The 19,050-nt window shown below is 39.5% G+C and overlaps 1 protein-coding gene across 1 annotated transcript; it reads right to left on the minus strand.

Annotated features, from left to right (window-relative positions):
* Positions 1-301: 301 nt before the first annotated feature.
* On the minus strand, positions 302-19,050 carry Ssr1 (signal sequence receptor subunit 1). Its single transcript, XM_090356427.1, has 8 exons — positions 18,968-19,050; positions 16,278-16,390; positions 13,884-13,971; positions 11,602-11,864; positions 9,293-9,369; positions 8,409-8,487; positions 5,750-5,843; positions 302-2,596 (listed from the first exon to the last, which is right to left on the minus strand). Exons 1-8 carry the CDS (start codon positions 19,044-19,046, stop codon positions 2,529-2,531), a joined length of 861 nt encoding a protein of 286 aa, XP_090212553.1. The 5' UTR covers positions 19,047-19,050; the 3' UTR covers positions 302-2,528.

Raw genomic sequence — 19,050 nt, forward strand, 5'->3', positions numbered from 1 at the left:
GGGTATCCAGGTTTCATGAATGCTACATAAGCACTCTAAGCCACATTCCCAGACCTTTTATATCTTCTTAAGTTCTAAATATATCTTTCCACTAAAGCCAAAATTTCTGAAGCTGTTTAAGATTAAAAATCTCACATGCATGTTTGTTTTCTTTCTTCTTAATGTCTGACCTCTACTCCATTCCTTCCCTTAGGCGTCCCCTCTGAGGAAGAACAGGGCAGCAGGGCAATCTTCCCTGCCCCAGCCCACCCCACCCCACAATTTACAGGCATGAGGGAAGACCATGTACAGAATGAAGATATACAACCAAAGCAAGATCCATTCTTTATGAACACATTATGCTCACACATCTGGATAACAGGTCTGTTATACAAGATTCTCAAGTCCATTTTACAGATTCTGAAACCAAGTTGTTTAAAAGCAGAATTCTGAAATCACGGTTGATGTAGCAAACAAATATATTCAAACAAAGAAAAACTTCATCCAAACATTTACATGTTAAAAAGACATTTAAAAATAGACTACTTATTAAGTGTGCTTGAACAAACCATGTGTGGAATTGAATTCCATTCATTATGGAGTTAGATTGCTGCTAAATTCTGACTGATGCTATATAGTACACTCCTGACAGTTGATTTAAGTTTTCAACTGTTCCCATTCTACACTAAAAAATACATTTTCCACTTCTGAGGCACTAATTTAAATGTCAGAAATGGAAGAACTGATATGTAAGGCAAATGATTTGGGGCGGGGGGAAGGGGGTGTTGAGAAGCTGGACCTCAGTGTGGCTTTGCAATTGCCTATGTATGACCAGGTATTCAAGAAGACTTATAGGCCATTTAATATTTTGTAATCACACCTTACTGCATTATGCCCTAGTAGTTTCAAAAACAGAGATTCACAAAAATGTTTTCTGAAAAATGGGAAGGGTCTCTTATATTACATTAAGCCAGAAAACATGCAGTTACTTACATCCCACAGAACTTTTCAAAATAAATGGATCACACAGTCCAATTAAAACTTAGGTTATATTATAGGAATAGAAAGTTCATAGTCCAGCAGTTCATAGATAGATAGATAGATAGACAGACAGACAGATAGATAAATCGATCAATTGATCCTTGGCCCCTTCTTGCAAAGTAATTAACAATTATATAGTAACTTATCATTGGTTTTGGCTCAGATGTTTAAACAAACACATAAACAGCATGGAAAAGGTTTTGCTTGTATCTTGTTTGGTGTAGGTATGAGTGAGTGTGTGGTGGTGGTGGTGGGGCTTGTACCAAAGAAGACCAAAGATGTCAGGAACTGAAGAGCCTTTAAAATTTCACTTACCATTTCCCTAGTACATATATGGATATGGCTTAAAGACAGAGGAGAAGGCCTCTTATTTATGCATACTAAACTTCACCTTTTACCTAGTCTGACAGTAATGCCAAACTTAAATTTACTACCAAGGGAAAGACTAACTCTAAGATGTTTTTTAAGTCCGATTTAATTTGATCCCAAGGTCTTAAGTGCCTAAATTTTTCACAATAACTAAAAATAAGATGAGTCAATAACCAACATCCCTCACACTCCCCCAAAAATCAGATCAGAAACAACTCTGTTTAAAACTTTCCAATTCATGTTTTTGTGGGCAAGAATATATCTCTGCCTTTTCATTTCATCTGCTTGGTAGGTAAAGCAAGACAACTTTTCAGATGGAATACTTTTGAGGAAAAAAACTTCTCCCTTTAAAAAACAAAACAGACCATCAGGTCTCATCATTACAGGCTTGTCCTGGGGTCAGAAGTAGAAAATGATGGAGGACACAACAACTCAGTTTGCACAAATGTACTACTTTTCATAAAAAAAAAAAAAAAAAAAAAAAAGAGGCAGGGTTAAATTTTGTATTCCAAAGTCAACAAAATTTTCATGTTTCACAATTTTGTTGCTAGAATTTCCAAATTCCTTGAGTTGGTTTGGTTAAGTTTTCTCAAGGTGTGCATTATTGCAAACAGCAGCAGAATACCAAAACAATTTATATTGCTAACAAAGCAGCTTCTCCTGTTTGTGCCTTTAGAATACTTCTTGTAGCAAATTGCTAATTTGAGCCTCAATCTAGATGGTTCCAAGGAAGAAATAAAATATTTCCTTAAAATAGTTCAAGGAGAGATTTCATAGTGAGGGCAAATATCCATTGAGTTTGGGGACAAAAATGAGAAAATGTAAAGAAGAGCATTATAGTTAGTATTCTAAAGGCAGATTTCAGGTAGTTCAACAATGATTATGGTAACACCAACTGCTCACATATACACACACGCACATAAATTTTAATGGTTTAAAAAAAAACCAAATTTGTTACGTTTAGAAAAATGAATGCAGTGCATTTTCAGCAATATTATTGCCACAGACTCTGATTGCTCAGTCCACACATAAGTAGTAGTTGCCTTCTATGGTGGTATGACTTCTCTGCACTAATTCTCATCAGACGAGAAGCATTAGGGCATGGTAAGTACAGACTGAATTGTTGCACAAAGGAACATTTACTCATCAGATCCCACTGATCTCTTCTGTGCCCGCTTCCTGGGCAGCCTTCTTGGTGAAGCTTTATCTGGAAGAAAAGAAATGCTTTAAGCACACCTGATTATTCTAACTACAGTAGATATAAAACATTTTTCTTCAACTTCATCACCAAGTTAAAAAAAATATACATATAGGGCTGGGAGTTTGGCATAGTGGTAGAGTGCTTGCCTAGAATGCATGAAGACCTGGGTTCGATTCCTTGGTACCACATACTTAGAAAAAGCCAGAAGTGGTACTGAGGCTCAAGTGGTAGAGTTCTAGCCTTGAGAAAAATCCAAGGACAGTCCTCAGGCCCTGAGCTCAAGCCCAGGACTGGCAACAACAACAACAACATCATCATCATCATCATCATCATCATCATCATCATCATCATATACACACACACACACACACACACACACACACACACACACACACACACACACACACACATACATAAACACCTAAAAGTAAGTGCCTCTTACCTAGCTATAGATCTTTTAAATAATTTTGAAATACCTGGTTAAAGGCAACTGCAATTAAAATGAACCTATTTTGTAACTAGCATAGGAAACCGGTTTGGTTACTGTTCTGCTGCAAACACCATGCAAAATCCTGAATTCTGTAATTCAACCTGTCTATCCATGCATAAATAAGGTCTTTAAAATTTTCAGTTTGCAAAATTTTGGAATTTTATAAATTTACCTGGACTAGCAACTAAAAAAAAAATTAGTATCTCAATGTTAAACCATTCCATACATATAAGCATTATCTTTTTACATCTCCCCCCTTTATGGTCCATGTGAAATTCTTCATAAACTTTACTGAACAGACAGTAGTAAGTGTTTTGTTTTTTGGGTTTTTTTTTTTTTTTGCCAGTCCTGAAGCTTGAACTCAGGGCCTGGGCACTCTCCTTGAGCTTTCCCAAGACTAGCACTCTACCACTGGAGCCATAGCACCACTTTTGGCCTTTTCTGTGTATGTGGTACCCAGGAATTGAATCCAGGGCTTCGTGCATGTTAGGCAAGCACTCTACAACTAGGGCACACACTCTACAAGTGGGGCACATTCCTGCCCCATGTCATATGCTTCTTCTACTTCTATTCCATAGAATAGGCTGTAATCCTACCTATTCAGGAGGCTGATCTGATTATTGAAGTTCAGAAATCCATAGGGCTTTTATCTCCAATAAACTACTAAGAAGCCTAAAGTGGAGCTGTGGTGTATGTGGTATCCTCAAGCAAAAAATGCTCAGGGACAGAACTCAGGTCCTGAATTCAAACCCTAGGACGGGCACCCCCCCCCAAAAAAAAAATTTAAAAAAAGTGAAAAGGATAAACAAACTCTTATTTTCAGCAAACAGTTTATGAATCAGGACTGAGACATAAGCTAATTCTGCAAAAGAAAAAAACACCAGATGCTCTGAACGCTAAAGCAGAAGGACTGCTTGAACTCAGTTTCAAGGCCAAAGTGGGCAATATAAAATCAGATTCTGGGCCGGGAATTTGGCCTAGTGGTTAAAGTGCTTGCCTTGCATGCACGAAGACCCGGGTTCGATTCCTTGGTACCACATATATAGAAAAAAGCCGGAAGTGGTGCTGAGGCTCAAGTGGTAGAGTTCTAGCCTTGAGAAAGCTCAAGGACAGTGGCTCAGGCCCTGAGTTCAAGTTTTTTCAAGGTAGAGCTCCATCCCCACTTCTGTTTGCTTCTTTGTATATGGTACTGAGGAATCGAACCTGGGTCTTCATGCATGCTAGGCAAGCACTGACTGGCAAAAAAAAAAAAAAAAAAAGCCAAATGACAACAAGGGGCACAGTTCAAAAGCACTGGGATCAGCACATGAAGTTCTCTTACAAATTCATTGTGAGAATATTTATTGCTCAACATTTTAATATTTCAAATTTATTAATTCAATAGTTTACTTAATATTTAAATCTATACACAAGAATATTGTAGCATTATCACTTAAAAAGAAAAATCTTGGATTAAAGCACCTTTCATATAGAATAGGCTTAATCTATTATAACACCTTTACATATTTATATAATAAAAGAATATTTTGGGCTGGGAGTTTGGTCTACTGGTAGAGTGCTTGCCTAGCAAACATGGAGACCCAGGTTCAATTCCTTGGTACCACATACAGAGAAAAAAATCACCCAGAGGTGGTGCTGTGGCTCATGTGGTAGAGTTCTAGCCTTGAGAAAGCCCAAGGACAGTTCTCAGGCCCCGAGTTCAAGCCATCAGAGTGGCACCAAAAAAAAAAGAAAGAAAAAGAAAAAGAAAATTTTAACAAGTGATATAAACATATATGCAACTAGCACAGAGATGTCCAATGCATGTAAAGTGAAGGTATGGAACTGTGTGACAGCATCATGCCCTTTGAATTAAACACTCACAAAAATGCATAGGACAGAGCTGGGTGCGGTGGCTCACGCCTGTAATCCCAGATACTCGGGAGGCTGAGAACTGTGGATCACAGTTCAAAGTCCATGTGACTCTATCTGCAATTAACCACTAGAAAACTAGAAGTAGGACTGTGGCTCCAGAGGTAGGGTGGTAGCCTTGAGCTGAAAAGCTCAGGGACAGCACCAATCATCCATGATAATGGGAATTAGTGAAGCCAGGAAGTGACTAGTTTTTCAGTTCTGTATAATTTAATGTTTTGTAAGTTATTGTTTTTAAAATATACCTTTTAAGACCTTTAACAAATGGAGAACAAAACTATGCTCAACAAAAATTTTAACAACCTATGAAAAAGCTAGAAATACATTTCAGGTAAACTATCAGGCAATATTTTAAATATATTTCTCTAAAAAGTAGCAATTAGGGTTTTTGCAGTGAAATATAGTACCTGCAAACTGTCCCATTACAATTCAACTTGCCGTAAAACAATGTGCTATACAAACATCCCCAAAACTATAGCAAACACTGTAAGAAAATTAATTGCCTCACCTCTTCTACTCTGCACTGAAGCAACAGGAAAAAAAGACACAGGAAACAGGTTAGAAACAGAGAACTTAGACATGTGGAAATAACTATGTTTAAAAGCATTTCTAAATTGAAAGTATGAAAAATACCTGTCTTTATAGTTTTCAGGAGCCATATTAGATTTTACAAAGGTAATGGAAAAGATGAATTCAAACTTACAATGCTTAATTTCCATTTCAGAGAAATAGTTCTCATCAACTCTAAGATTACTTACTGATTTGATTCAAAGTTTCCTGAGGAATCCAACTCATGTCAACATCATTTTGACTTGATGTACCCATTTCTACTTTCTGTATGGGTCTCTTGCGCTGAGAGAACATAAAGATGTATTTTAAAGGAGTATCACAGAATTGTTTATTCTACTTTTTAAGCACAGAAGAAATGCATGTTAAGTACCAAAATATACAAATTATGTTACTGTTTTGGTTTTATGTTCCAGTTTTAAAAACATAGTCCTAGTCTAGTCCTAAGCTAGACTAGGTGGCTCTTGCCTGTAATTCTAGCTACTCAGGAGGCTGAAAGTAGAAACCTACAGCCCAAACAGAAAAGTTCACAAGACGCCATCTCCAAAATAACCAGCAATATGCCAACCTGGCAAACAAGCCAAGTAAGCTTGAGGTGCTGAGTATAAACTCTAGTACCCAAAAAACAACAAAAAGAAATTATTCCTGTAGTTAAGTTTCCTATAGCTTAAAAAAATCTTACTTAAAGCCATGCTGCTGGTTCACACTAGTTCTAACTATTCAGGAAACCAACATTTGAGGATGGGCAGGAAAGTCCATTAATTAACCACCAAAAAGCTGGAAATAAAACTGTAACTCAAGTGGTACAGCAATAGCCTTGAGGACAAAAAAACAGGGACAGCACTCAGCATCTGAATTCAAGGCATAGTAGCAGCGCGCGCACACGCACGTACACACACGTACGTACACACACACACACACACACACACACACACACACACACACACACACATTAAAGTAGCATACCATGAAAATGTAATAAATACCTCTCATTTTGAATATCAAAAACTAGCAAAGCTGGGCATGGTGGTTCACACCTGTAATCCTAGCTACTCAGGAGGCTGAGATTTGAGGACCTCAAAGCCAGCTTAGACACTAAAGTCCATGAGACTCTTATCTCCAACTAACCACCAGAAAACTGGAAGTGGTGCTGTGGCTCAAGGGGTAGAGCGATAACCTTGAGCTGAAGCGCTAAGGGACAGAGCCCAGACCCAGAGTTCAAGCCCCACGATCAACAAAACAAAACAAAACAAAAAAAACTTCAGCAAAATTTTGTTGCAATATTCACTTAAAAAGTACAACAAGCAGTCCAGTACCAGTGGCTTAAGCTTGTAATCCTAGCTACTCAGGAGGCTGAGATTTGGGGATCACAGTTCAAAGCTAGCCTGGGCAGAAGTCTGTGAGACTCATCTCTATTAAATTACTTAGAAGGCCATGAGTGTAGCTTAGTGGCAGAGTGCCTGCCCACCAGGTATGAAGCCCTGGTTTCGAGTCCTTGGTACCACATAGACAGAAAAAAACCAGAAGTGGTGCTGTGGCTCAAGTGGTAGAGCACTAGCCTTGAAAAAGTCCAAGGACAGGGCCCAGGCTCTGAGTTCAAGCCCCAAATCTGGCAAAAACAAAACAAAACAGAAATTACTTCAAAAAATCCAGAAGTAGCACTATGGCTCTACTATGGTAGATTGCTAGCCTTGAGCACAAAAAGTGTCAGGGACAATGATGACATTTTTCTAAGTCTAAGCAAAAAAATCTAGTAAAACTGAGTTACAATAAATGGTAAATATCACTCACAGGACACTAACTAGAAGTATAAATTCCAGTAACATATCTAATATCTATTTTTTTTTGGCTTTTTTGATGATGGTACTAGAGCTTTCATGTGTCTTGTCCCTCAGAGTTCTTACTTTTTTTTTTCCAGTCCTGGGCTTGAGCTCAGGGCCTGAGCACTGTCCTTGGACTTTCTCAAGGTTAGAGCTCTATGACTTGAGCCTCAGCACCACTTCCGGCTTTTTTCTAAGTATGTGGTACCAAGGAATCGAACCTGGGCCTTCGTGCATGCTAGGCAAGCACTTTAACCACTAAGCCAAACTCCCGGCCCCCAGAGTTCTTACTTATGACTATACTCTACTATGCCAGCTACATCCCCAGTTGAACATTTTACTGATTAGAGATCTGCGGACTTTTCTACCCAGGCTAGCTCCAAACCCCCATTCCCTAAGCCTTGAGTAGCTAGGATTATAGCTGTGAGCCATCAGTACCCAGCTCTTTGTTGATTGTTTTAAAAAGACAAAGTAAAACTATGAGAATAGCCATTAAGAACTATGATATATTCAGTAGGGTAAGAACTTCAGTCTTTTAACTTCCACTGCCTGTGCAAAAAATTTCTATGTCTCCCTACTTTTACCCTGTTACACTAAAAAGAAAACCTTGCTTAAAAGAAAGTGAGGGGGGGGGAAGAAAGTGAGGGGAGCGGGGAGGGAAATGGAGACAAAAGCATGAGAAGGGGTAGCAATGTTTGTGAAGTAATGCACCTTCTATCTAGCAAATAATGTAACCCTTCTATTAATTATAATATAAAATGTATTAAAAGAAAAAAATGAGCCCAGCACTTATGGATCATACCTGTAATCCTAGCTACTTATGAAGCTGAGATCTGAGAATAATAGTTCAAAGCCAGCCCAGTCACAAAAGTCTATGAGACTCTTATCTCCAACTAACCACCAGAAAACCAGAAGTGGCACTGTGCCTCAAAGTGGTAGAGCACTAGCCTTAATCTGAAGAGCTCTGGGGCAGATTTCAAACCCCATGACCAACAACAACAAAAAGAGTTGTTCATTTACTCATAATTACCTTTCTAGATTCTAGGAGTTGATGAAGGCCAACAACAAGCAGAAGTCCAAGACCAGCGAGGAACATATACATAAAGATTCTGAGTAAAAAAGAGAAAATATAAAACTGGTCACTTGTAGGGAAAAGGAAGAAAATACTTCAACTCAGCTCTAGGGAACAAGCTCTATAAATTTCCTTTAGGTATTTATTTAAGTGCAAGTGTCAATAAAAGAATCTGACAATCTAAAATAAAATTAAATTTTTATGCATACTCAAAGCTCCATTTAAAACAACTGTACTTTTCTGTCTCAATTTTAATTATTTTGCATGACTGAGTCATATTATAGTAACATTTTTCAGTTAAAAATTATTTTTTTGTTGGTCGTGGGGCTTGAACTCTGGACCTGTGCGCTGTCCCTGAATTCTTCAGCTCAAGGCCACCACCCTACCCCTTGAGCCCCAATGCCACTTCTGACTTTCTAATGGTTTAATTGGAGATCAGAAGCTCACAGACTTTAGTGCCCAGGCTGGCTTTGAACTGTGATCCTCAGATCTCAGCCTCCTGAGTAGCAAGGATTATAGGTGTGAGCCACCACACCTGGCTAAAAAAATGTAAGTTCTTTTAATTACTTAAAATTGATATTTTAGAGGAATGTAACTTTTCATGGAGTATAAAAGAATTTAGAAAAGTATGGGAACCCAAATATTACTTTATTATTATTACATTTTTGTCCGTTTCAACTATCTTTCCTGCTTAGTAAAGTACAAAAATCACCAAAGTTTGGACCTCTACAGTAACGATTTCATCACATCTGTACAGACAGGCCCATTTTGTCCACCTAAAAACGTACTTCCATTCCCATCTTGTGAGACATCAAGATCTATGGACTATTACTTTCACTTACGTTTCTCCGTCCAACCCATCCTCTCTTTCAATAACTGTAACTGTTTGATTGAAGACAGCATCTTGGAATACATTGCCCTAATTAAAAAAAAATAAATTTCAAAAGCATGCCATTTGTTAAAAAAATAAAAGCTTGCCAAGATTTCTTAAAATTGTTACTCTAACAGACTTAATGTAGCTTTATCATCACTTAAGTTTTAAGATTCAGCAAAAAGCTAATGGCATTATTCAATTACTGTGTTCAAAATTATAAAGCTAATTTCTCTTACAGGATTAAAAATGTCTCTGGCTTTGCCAAAATGTCCTTCAGTTACAGCGGAGAACACAATAAAAATGATACAAATCATGCAGAAAGAAAGCTAATAGAGCATTCTTACACTAACAGTTCTAGCTTCTGAAGTTTGCAATCCTTGAAAAATATGAGGAAACATGAAAATGTACAATAGTTACAGTAGCAGATGATTTCAAAATCAAATGCATACTATAAACAAGAAATAAGCAGGTAGTAACTTCTTTATAAAAACAGGTAAGTGGGTTTGGTTTTCAGTATCAAACTATTTTTTAAATTTTTTTTTTTTTTGGTCAGTTGTGGGCATGAACTCTGGGTCTGGGCACTGTCCCTGAGATCTTCAGCTCAAGGATACCAACCTACCACTGGAGCCACAGTGCCACTTCCAGTTTTCTAGTGGTTAACTGGAGATAAGTCTCATGGACTTTAGTGGCCTGGCTTGCTCTGAATCAGGATCCTCAGATCTCAGCCTCCCGAGTACCTAGGATTACAGGCGTGAGCCACCGCGCCTGGCCAAACTACTTTTTGGTGTTGTTAGTCTTGAAACACTTTTGTCAATTTAACAGATGTAAAAGATATCAGAATCACTTGGACATACTCAAAAAGCTATTCTTACTATTTGGTGCTCCACATGAAGGTATTACTTCTACAAACCTATCACAAACTGCTAAGTAGTAATTATGTAAGTTGTATTTTAAGGTCTTTCAATGATAATCCCAGGTGCTGGTGGCTCAGAACTATAATCCTAGCTACTCAGGAGGCTAAGATCTGAAGATTGAAATTTAAAATCAGCCAGTGCAGACAAAACCAAGTGACTTTATCTCCAATGAACCAGCAAAAAGCTAGGAGTGGAAGTTTGACACAAGTGGTAGAACACTGGCTTTGAGCAAAAAAAGCAAGCAAAACCCTGAGTTCAAGCCTCAGTATTGCAATAAAAATAAATTAAAATAAGCTTATTTAGTAGAGAGGTATTCTTTTGTCAAAGTAATGCACAGTTATATTACTTAAGAATCTGTCTAGAGCCAGGCGCGGTGGCTCATGCCTATAATCCTAGTTACTCAGGAGGCTGAGATCTGAGGACCAAGGTTCAAAACCAGCCCAGACACAAAAGGACCTGAGATTCTTATCTCCGCTTAATCTCTAAAAAATGAGAAGTGGCGCTTGGTTCAAGGGTAGGGTGGTAGTCTAAAGCTGAAGAGCCCAGGGACAGCTCCCAGGCCCAGTTTAAGCCCCATGACCCCCCTCTAAAAAAAAAAATCTATCTCTGGGCCAGGAGTTTGGCCTAGTGGTAGAGTGCTAGCCTAGAATGCATGAAGACCCACGTTCAATTCCTCAGTACCACATACATAGAAAAGCTGTGAGTGGTGCTGTGGCTGAAATGGCAGCGTTCTAGCCTTGAGAAAGCCCAGGGACAGTGCTCATGCTCTGAGGTCAAGCCCCAGAGCTAACAAAAAAAAGAATAATGTATCTCATATCTTACTGAAGTAAATTAAATTTAATTCAGTCGGCACTGGAATTAAATTAGTATTTATATCCGAAAACAACAGATTTTTATTAGGAAATTTAGATCTCATAAACTAGGACTAAGATAGATACTCTACTGCTAAAACTATCCTCATAAATCTTGCATTTACATGTGTATTATAGAAAAAGTGATAAAAAATCTTTAGCAGTAGTGAAATGAGCAAAAAGCTAATAACAAGGAAGCATAAAACAAATAAAATAGTAATACCTAATTAAGAAGTAGACTTAACTAGTGGCTTACTTCCTTTTACTTTCACACCACACAACAACATCTAATTATAGAACTCCAAAATGTATCACCTATCAGTTTTAGTGCCTTTAAAAAAAAATAATCTATCCCTTTAGATTTCAGACAGAAGTACAATCTATCTTTGCATTTTTGGTACCTCCAAATAGTTTCAACCACAAAATAAGTACTTGAATGGGGTATCTATAAAATTATGTCAACTATCCTACCCAAAACAAAAATCAAATTGCAAAGGCTTAGACGACCTTACATTCATATCCTTGTAGTTCAAATTGATGACCAGGCCAAAGGGCCGTCCACCCATGGGCTCTGCAGGAATGAAGGAATACTCAAAAGTTGCCTGTCTCTGGGGTTGCACTACAGTGTTCAGAGGAAGAGCTGTGAAATTCTGGATGTAAAATTGGTAGTCCTGAGGATAACGGAACGAGGCATCTAAGGATTCAACAATAAAATCTTCTGTACCCTTGTTTGTGAAGCCTACCAGGAACTTCACAATATTATTTGCTGGAAAATCTGAGAAACAAAATACAGACAAGAAATCAGTACACATTTTCGGAGTAACAAAATAGAGGCATTATTAACAGATTCTGGCACATGGAACTGACTTCAGAATCTTTTTTAACTGAGTGCTCTATTCACACATTAACTAGTAATTGATTGAAATAGTGATAAAAGCTCAAATTCTTTTGTCTGTCTGTACTGCAACATTTCAACTGAGGAACTGAACTGAGCATTTCAATTTCAGGCCAAGTAATTTCCAAATTTTTTGGTCTAAGAAAGACTTCTGCAGTTTGGGCAGCATAATCACCAATGTTACCTATGCAGATGAATCGAGAGGAGAATGACAAAGAAAAAGTCAAAGAGTTGCATATGAAAACTGGTTTTTCCTATCCAATTAAGCAATTAAGTCAAATTGAAAACTGAACCTAATGGAAAAGTCACTCAAGTTATACTTTTGTAGGCCTATAGTTGGAATATGTACAATAAAAGAGAATTTGAAAATACCAAGAAAACTAACAATTTCCAATATCAAGTCTTCTGTCACAAACTTGTATTATAATTTCACCCAGTATTATATAGACTAGGTATCAGTTACGTATGAGTTTGAATTCTATCTCTACAATCTACTTACAAACTGGATAGTATTAGGACAACCTCTCAAAACTGCAATCTATAGGGTTTGTTGGGTTTTTTTGGTGGGTTGTGGGGCTTGAACTCTGGGCCTGGACATTGTCCCTGAGCTCTTCAGTTCAAGGTACCATCCTACTCTACACTATTGAGGGGTGCCAGTGGGGTACTATGGTTGCCAGTGGGAGTGAGGAAGGTAATTCATGTACAGTACTTAAGTGTTATGTCTATATACAATACATGCCTTGATAAGGGGAAGAAATGACAGGAAAGCAAAACAGGCTCTACTGGGAAAGTAGATAGCAGTCAGTGGCAGGAGAGAAATCTAACAAAGTAGGTGGATGAGGATGAATATGATCTGAGTAGTTTGTGGAAGGGACTGGAAGTTTGGCTTTCTGGTAAGAGTCTAGCATGCATGAAGACCCAGGTTTGATTCCTCGGTACCACATACATACTAAAAGCCTGAAGTGGTGCTGTGGCTTAAGTGGTAGAGCGTTAGCTTTGAGAAAGCCCAAGGATGCTCAGACCCTGAGTTCAAGCCCCAGGACTGGCAAAAAAAAAAAAAAAAAAAAAAACAACCAAAAAAACAAAACGGGGAAAGTAAGAGTGGATAGAGTTAATGGGGGATTAACACATTATACATGTGTGAAAACTGTTACAATGAAACCTTCCTTATAATATAATGTACATAAATTTTTAAAATGCTCAAATAATAGGAAATATTATGTAACATATAGTATCTCTCTATATATGTACAAAATTCCTCAGCTGAGCCACTTTGAAAAAGAAATTTAAACACAGTATCTGAGTCAGGCACCAGAGGCTCATGCCTATAATCCTAGCTACTCAGGAAGTTGACATCTGAGGACTGCTGTTTGAAGCCAGCTAGGACAGGAAAGTCAGTGAGACTTTTATCTCCAATTAACCACCAAAAATATAGAAGTACAGCTGTGACTCAAGTGGTAGAATGCTCGGGAACAGGGCCCAGATCCTGAGTTCAAGCCTTAGAAACCACATACAAAAATAAATAAAATTTTTAAAATAAGGAAACAATACATTAATTTGGTGGGGGTAGCACTGGGTTTTAAACTTAGGGCCTTGTGCTTGCTAGATGGGCACTTTACCACTTAGCTATGCCTATAGTCCTGAAAATAATATCATTGAAAAGGACATTTAATTCTTAGATAAAACATATAACTTCTGTTTTTCTCTTTAGTTTAAATGCCAGTAACACTACAGATACTAGTATTCATACATGCAAATCTTCCAGTATCAGTGTATGTGTATGTTACTTAAAAGAAGATGAAGATTTTTAGGTATTACTAATGGTTCTCCCCAAAAAGCAAATTCAACATGGGAACATTCCTTCCTATGAATGAATTCAAATCAGTAATTCTTCTTTACCTTCTCCTTTTACAAACAAGATAGTTGTATCTGCACTTGGTGAAGCTTCAGGTTCACCAGACACATCTTCTTCCTCTTTATCTTCTGTCTAAAAAAACCATATTGAACAGACATTAATGTAAGAGTAAAAATACTTTTAAATAAAAAGAGTATCTAATCTAGAACAAAAACAAAATAATGCTTTTTCATAGCTTTTCATGAATTTCATTGTATGGCGTGTTAATAATATAGAACATTCAGAATCTAGCAGATCTGATTCAGATTGAGGGCAAAGCCTGAAAATTCTCTATTTCAAGCATCCACAACCAACTTGTACTACAGGACCATATCTTAAACTACAAGGCCCTAGAGTAGAAGATGGTAAACGTCCTTCTTGAATAGAGTTAAAGGGCAAATATACCTGTGTGGACTTTTTTTTCTTGTGGGTCATAGATAGGGCTTTGTACTGGCCTGGGTATTGTCCCTGAGCTCTTCAACTCAAGGCTACTGCCCTATCCTTGAGCCAAGCCCCACTTCCCATTTTTTAGAGGTTAATTGGAGATAAGAACCTCAGGTTCTATTGTGCTCAGGCTGGCTTTGAACCTTGATTTCCCAGATCTCAGCCTCCAGAGTAGCTAGGATTACAGGCATGAGCCATGCCCAGCTTTTCTTTCTTTCTTTCTTTTTTGTTTGTGCTCGTGGGGCTTGGACTCTGGGCCTGGGTTCAGTTCAAGGTTACTGCCCTACCCCTAGAGCCACAGTCCCACTTCCCATTTTCTAGTGGTTAATTGCAAGTCTCCTCATCTTTAGTGCCCAGGCTGGCTTTGAACTTCGATCGTCAGATCTCAGCCTCCTGAGAAGCTAGGATTACAGGTGAGAGCCACTGGGCCGGGCTTGAACCAAAATACGAAGCAGACTAGGTAGTAGGCATATATCATAAAAATAAAAGAAGAAATATATATAGAATGCTATTTTGATACTGAAGTCAAGACAGGGATGATGGTTTACTCTTGGGAAAAAAGTGACAAAATCTAGAATTATGACAGGCTCTAAGTTAATAGAAACAGAAAGGGAAAAAAAATGAATGGGGGAGAGAGTGGGAGAAAAACATGGGAAGGATTAACAATGTTCGAGAAGAAATGTACTCACTATCTTATCAATATAACTGTATTCCCTCTCTACACACATCACCCTGATGATAAAAAAAAAAAAAAAAAAAAAAGACAAGAAAAAAACCTGGGTGCTGGTGGCTTATACCTGAAATCCTATCTACTCAGGAGCAGAGTTGTGGCTCAAATGGTGTAAGTGCTAGCCTTGAACACAAAAACTCAAAGAGTGTTCTGTCATACTGTAATTACACAGCAAAAACTTCAGAGACACACAACTTCTAGGTGACCTTCTCTAATCCCTGTATACTCTTTCCAAGGATAAATTTTATGTATTATCACCTGCTCCTCATCTCTAACACCAAAACACACACACATATTGTCTCTGAGAACATAAATTCTAGGAGCAAATATCTCACCTATTCATTCCAGTTTCCACAGCAGTGCCTGATTGTCACACAGTCGAAGCACATTGAATAAAGCTCAATGAGTACTTAGTACATGAAAACAAACACACAAAAAAAGCAAAGGGGCTGGGAGTTTGGCCTTGTGGTAGAGTGGCTACCTAGCATAAACAAAGACCCGGGTCTGAATCCTCAGTACCACATACATAAAAAAGCTGGAAGTGGTGCTGTGGCTCAAGTGGTAAAGCTCTAGCCTTGAAAAAGCCCAAGGACAGTGCTCAGGCCCTCAGTTCAAGCCCCAAGACTGGAAAAAAAGAAAAAGCAAAGTTCCAAAAAACAAGCCAGAAAACCAAGCCCCATGCACTCCAAAATCTTACCAACTTAGGGTCCAAGATCAGCCTACTCTGTTAGCCATCTACATTCACATTTATATGATCCTGAATAATTCTTTGAATGCCTCCTGTCTCCTTTCCTATTCCAGAAAATACTTATTCATGCTCCATCTTGATAACTGACTATTCTCCCAACTTCAACCAACTTGGAACATAACTTCTTAAGACCCCATAAAAGAATTTTAATACCAAACTTGTCTATAAGAGTGAACTGTTAGCCAGGTGCAGTGGCTCACACCTGTAATCCTAGCTACTCAAGAGGCTGAGATCTGAGGATCATAGTTCAAAACCAGCCCAGGCACTAAAGAACGTGAAATTTGTATTTCCAATTAATCAAATAGAAAAGGGGAAGTGGGGCTGTGGCTCCAGGGGTAGGGTGGTAGCCTGAAGCTGTAGAGCTCAGGGACAGTGACCAGGCCAAGAGTTCAAGTCCCATGACCAACCAAAAAAAAAAAAGTGAACTGTTAATGCACCGTATCAATCTCGACGTATTAAACAGTATGTAACACTAACCAAATCTGTGGGTTCATCTTCTTCTACCTCAACTTCATCATCTTCAACTTCAATTACTGAATCTTCTACTGTTTCTTCATCTTCTGTAAGATCTTGAGCCACTACTAATGACCCTAACAAAGAAATAAAAAATAAGCAGTTAACTTGTACCTGAATACCAATGTTTTGAAAAATCAAGGATACCCAAGAAAATGTTCCCCCTGAAATATCTGAATCACTTGAAGGATGTCAAACCATAGTGCATGTAAAAATATACTATCTTGTATAGTAGTCTTTACTTTATGTTAATTTTATCAGGAACTGCTATTTAATTTTACAAAGCACTCAACATTGAAAAAATGAACTACAAAAAGAGACTAAGTCCAAAGTAAGAACTTCAAACAATTTTATTATTCAAATTAAGAAACACAAGTATGAGCTGTGTGTGGCACACCTATAGTCATGTCTATCACCACAGCGCGTGGTAAACTAACTTTAAAGGGCAGCCTGGGCCACACAGTGAGCACTTGTCTCAGAAAAACAAAAAGCCTGGTGTAGTGGTTCCAATATACCATTCTCACTCATTGAGAGGTGGAAATCTAAAGATTGCAGTTCAAGACCAGTCTCAGATAAAAGTTGAAGAAGGACTCCATCTTAACCAATGGCTGGGCATGGAGGTGTATGCCTATCATTCAAAGCCATCTCAGGCTACCAGGGAGGCACAACAGGTGAGCAGTGGCACAGGACTGTCATGGTGACAAAGGAAAGCACAAAAAGGAGGATCAGAGTCCAGACTTAAGAATAAAGCAAGACCCTTTCTTGGCAGAGTGACTCAAGTGGTATAGTACTTATTTAGCAAGCATGAAGCCCTGAGTTCTAACTCCAGAACACCCTCCCCCCCCCCACACTCACACACACACACACACACACACACACACACACACACACACACGGGAGGAGGGGTGTTTTTACAAAGTTAAGAAACTCCTAAGATACAAAACAACAACAACAACAAACCTTGTTCTAAAAGTATTCTCAGTATTAGACAAGGAGCACTGATATGAGTTGACTATAGTTGATAACTTACATAAGCCACACTATTTCAGGCAAGAGCCTCAAATATTCATTTCAAAGTTCTAACAAGCCTTTGACAACTTCTCAGAAAGAATGATGATGTGGCAATTCGGTAAAGGAAAAACTGTGGGAAGAGACACATCTGCAAGGCTCAGGCAAAGCAGTGTACATAAGGCCTAGGCAAAGCAGTATATATAAGGACCAGGCAAAGCAGTGTATATGGTAAGGACCAATCTTAAGTCTTTACCTCCTTGAGTCCTTACTGACTGAAGTGGCACATTAACAGCAAATCATTTTCAAAAGCCATTTTAAGCCATTTAAGCTTCTGACATAGTAATTTAAAGTTATACCAGCCACTCAACAGAAACCAGTCACTTCACTTTTCTCTGCCTGCAGCTAGAGAACCATTACCACTAACTCAGCCACAGGGACTGCTCACATTTAAGAGAATGAAATTTAGTAACCACTTCAAATTAGTACTTCACTTAATAAATAAGAGAATCGAAGTTAATAACAATGCCGGGGCAATTAAGTTCCGCTTCCACAGTTTTATTTTCTGCAATATAAATTATTTTTCACCCCAGCTTAACCACTGGAATGAATATAGCTACACTTCAAAAAAGTATAAGCTTTAGCAGGGCTTGGATGGCTCATGCCAGTAATCCCAGCTACTTAGGAAGCTGAAATTTGAGGATGGAGGCTTGAAGCCAGCCCTGACAGAAAAGTCCAGACGACTGTCTCCAATTAACTCACCAGAAAGCCAGAAGTGGAGCTGTGTGGCTCAACCTTGAGGGGAAAAAGCTAAGGGACAGGAACAGGCCCTGAGTTCAAGCCCCAGTAATGTTACAACTTACACACACACACACACACACACACACACACACACACACACACACACAAAATACATCATTTAAAAAAAACAAAAACAAAAACATGTTTCCAACCAACCCAAAGTGATGACCATAAAAAAGATAGACCTGGGGTTGGAAGTGTGGCCTAAGAGTAGAGTGCTTGTCTTAGCAAGTGGTCCTCGGGACCACTTACACAGAAAAAGCTGGAAGGGGTGCTGTGGCTCAAGTGGCAGAGCTCTAGCCTTGAGAAGGCCCAAGGACAGTGCTCAGGCCCTGAGTTCAAGCCCAGGGCTGGCGAAAGAAGGAAGGCAGGCATGAAGGAGGGCCTATCGGTGCACGGGAGGGATGGGGTGGTGGGGAGGCAGGGGTTGACCACTGGGGCTACGCGCACGGGGAGTTTCTGAAGTCCAGCCTCCGGATGTCATGGGGATCCATCCGGGGCTGATAAGCGAACCGGTGGCCGGCGGAAACCCGAGCGAGGGCAAATGAATGGAGAGCTGGCGGGCTCCGCGGAGCCGCTAAGACACGTCAGCGCGGGCGCGGGGGGCGGAGCGGCGCCGGCGGCGGCCTCCCGAGGCCGGGGAGGCGCTCGGCCGCGCGTGCCCGCCGCCCCGGGCCCTCGGGCGGCCGCCCCTGCAGGCCGGAGTCCCGGGGCGCAAGGCGGCTCCCCGGCACCCGCGGGGCGTTGGCGAGGAGGGGGCGTCGACGGAGCCCGCGCGGCTATCACCTCCAACTTCAGACTTGCGGTCTACGGAGTCTTCCCACGGCCCACTCCCCTCGTCTCACCTGTCCGGCTGCCCGGGAGCAACACGGTGGCGGGAAACACTAGCAAGAGCAGCAGAAGCAGGCGTGGGAGGAGTCTCATGGCG

Source organism: Megascapheus bottae, chromosome 22 (assembly GCF_031878675.1).
Source record: "Megascapheus bottae isolate mThoBot1 chromosome 22, mThoBot2.hap1, whole genome shotgun sequence".
NCBI classification, from domain to species: domain Eukaryota; kingdom Metazoa; phylum Chordata; class Mammalia; order Rodentia; family Geomyidae; genus Megascapheus; species Megascapheus bottae.

Excerpts from the sequence above, each read along its gene's own strand:
- Ssr1 (XM_090356427.1), bottom strand. The coding sequence starts at position 19,046 with ATGAGACTCCTCCCACGCCTGCTTCTGCTGCTCTTGCTAGTGTTTCCC. Across the intron at positions 13,972-16,277 it reads AAGATGAACCCACAGATTTG|ACAGAAGATAAAGAGGAAGA; the intron begins GTTAGTGTTACA and ends TGGTTTTTTTAG. Across the intron at positions 5,844-8,408 it reads AACTCCTAGAATCTAGAAAG|CGCAAGAGACCCATACAGAA; the intron begins GTAATTATGAGT and ends ATGTTCTCTCAG.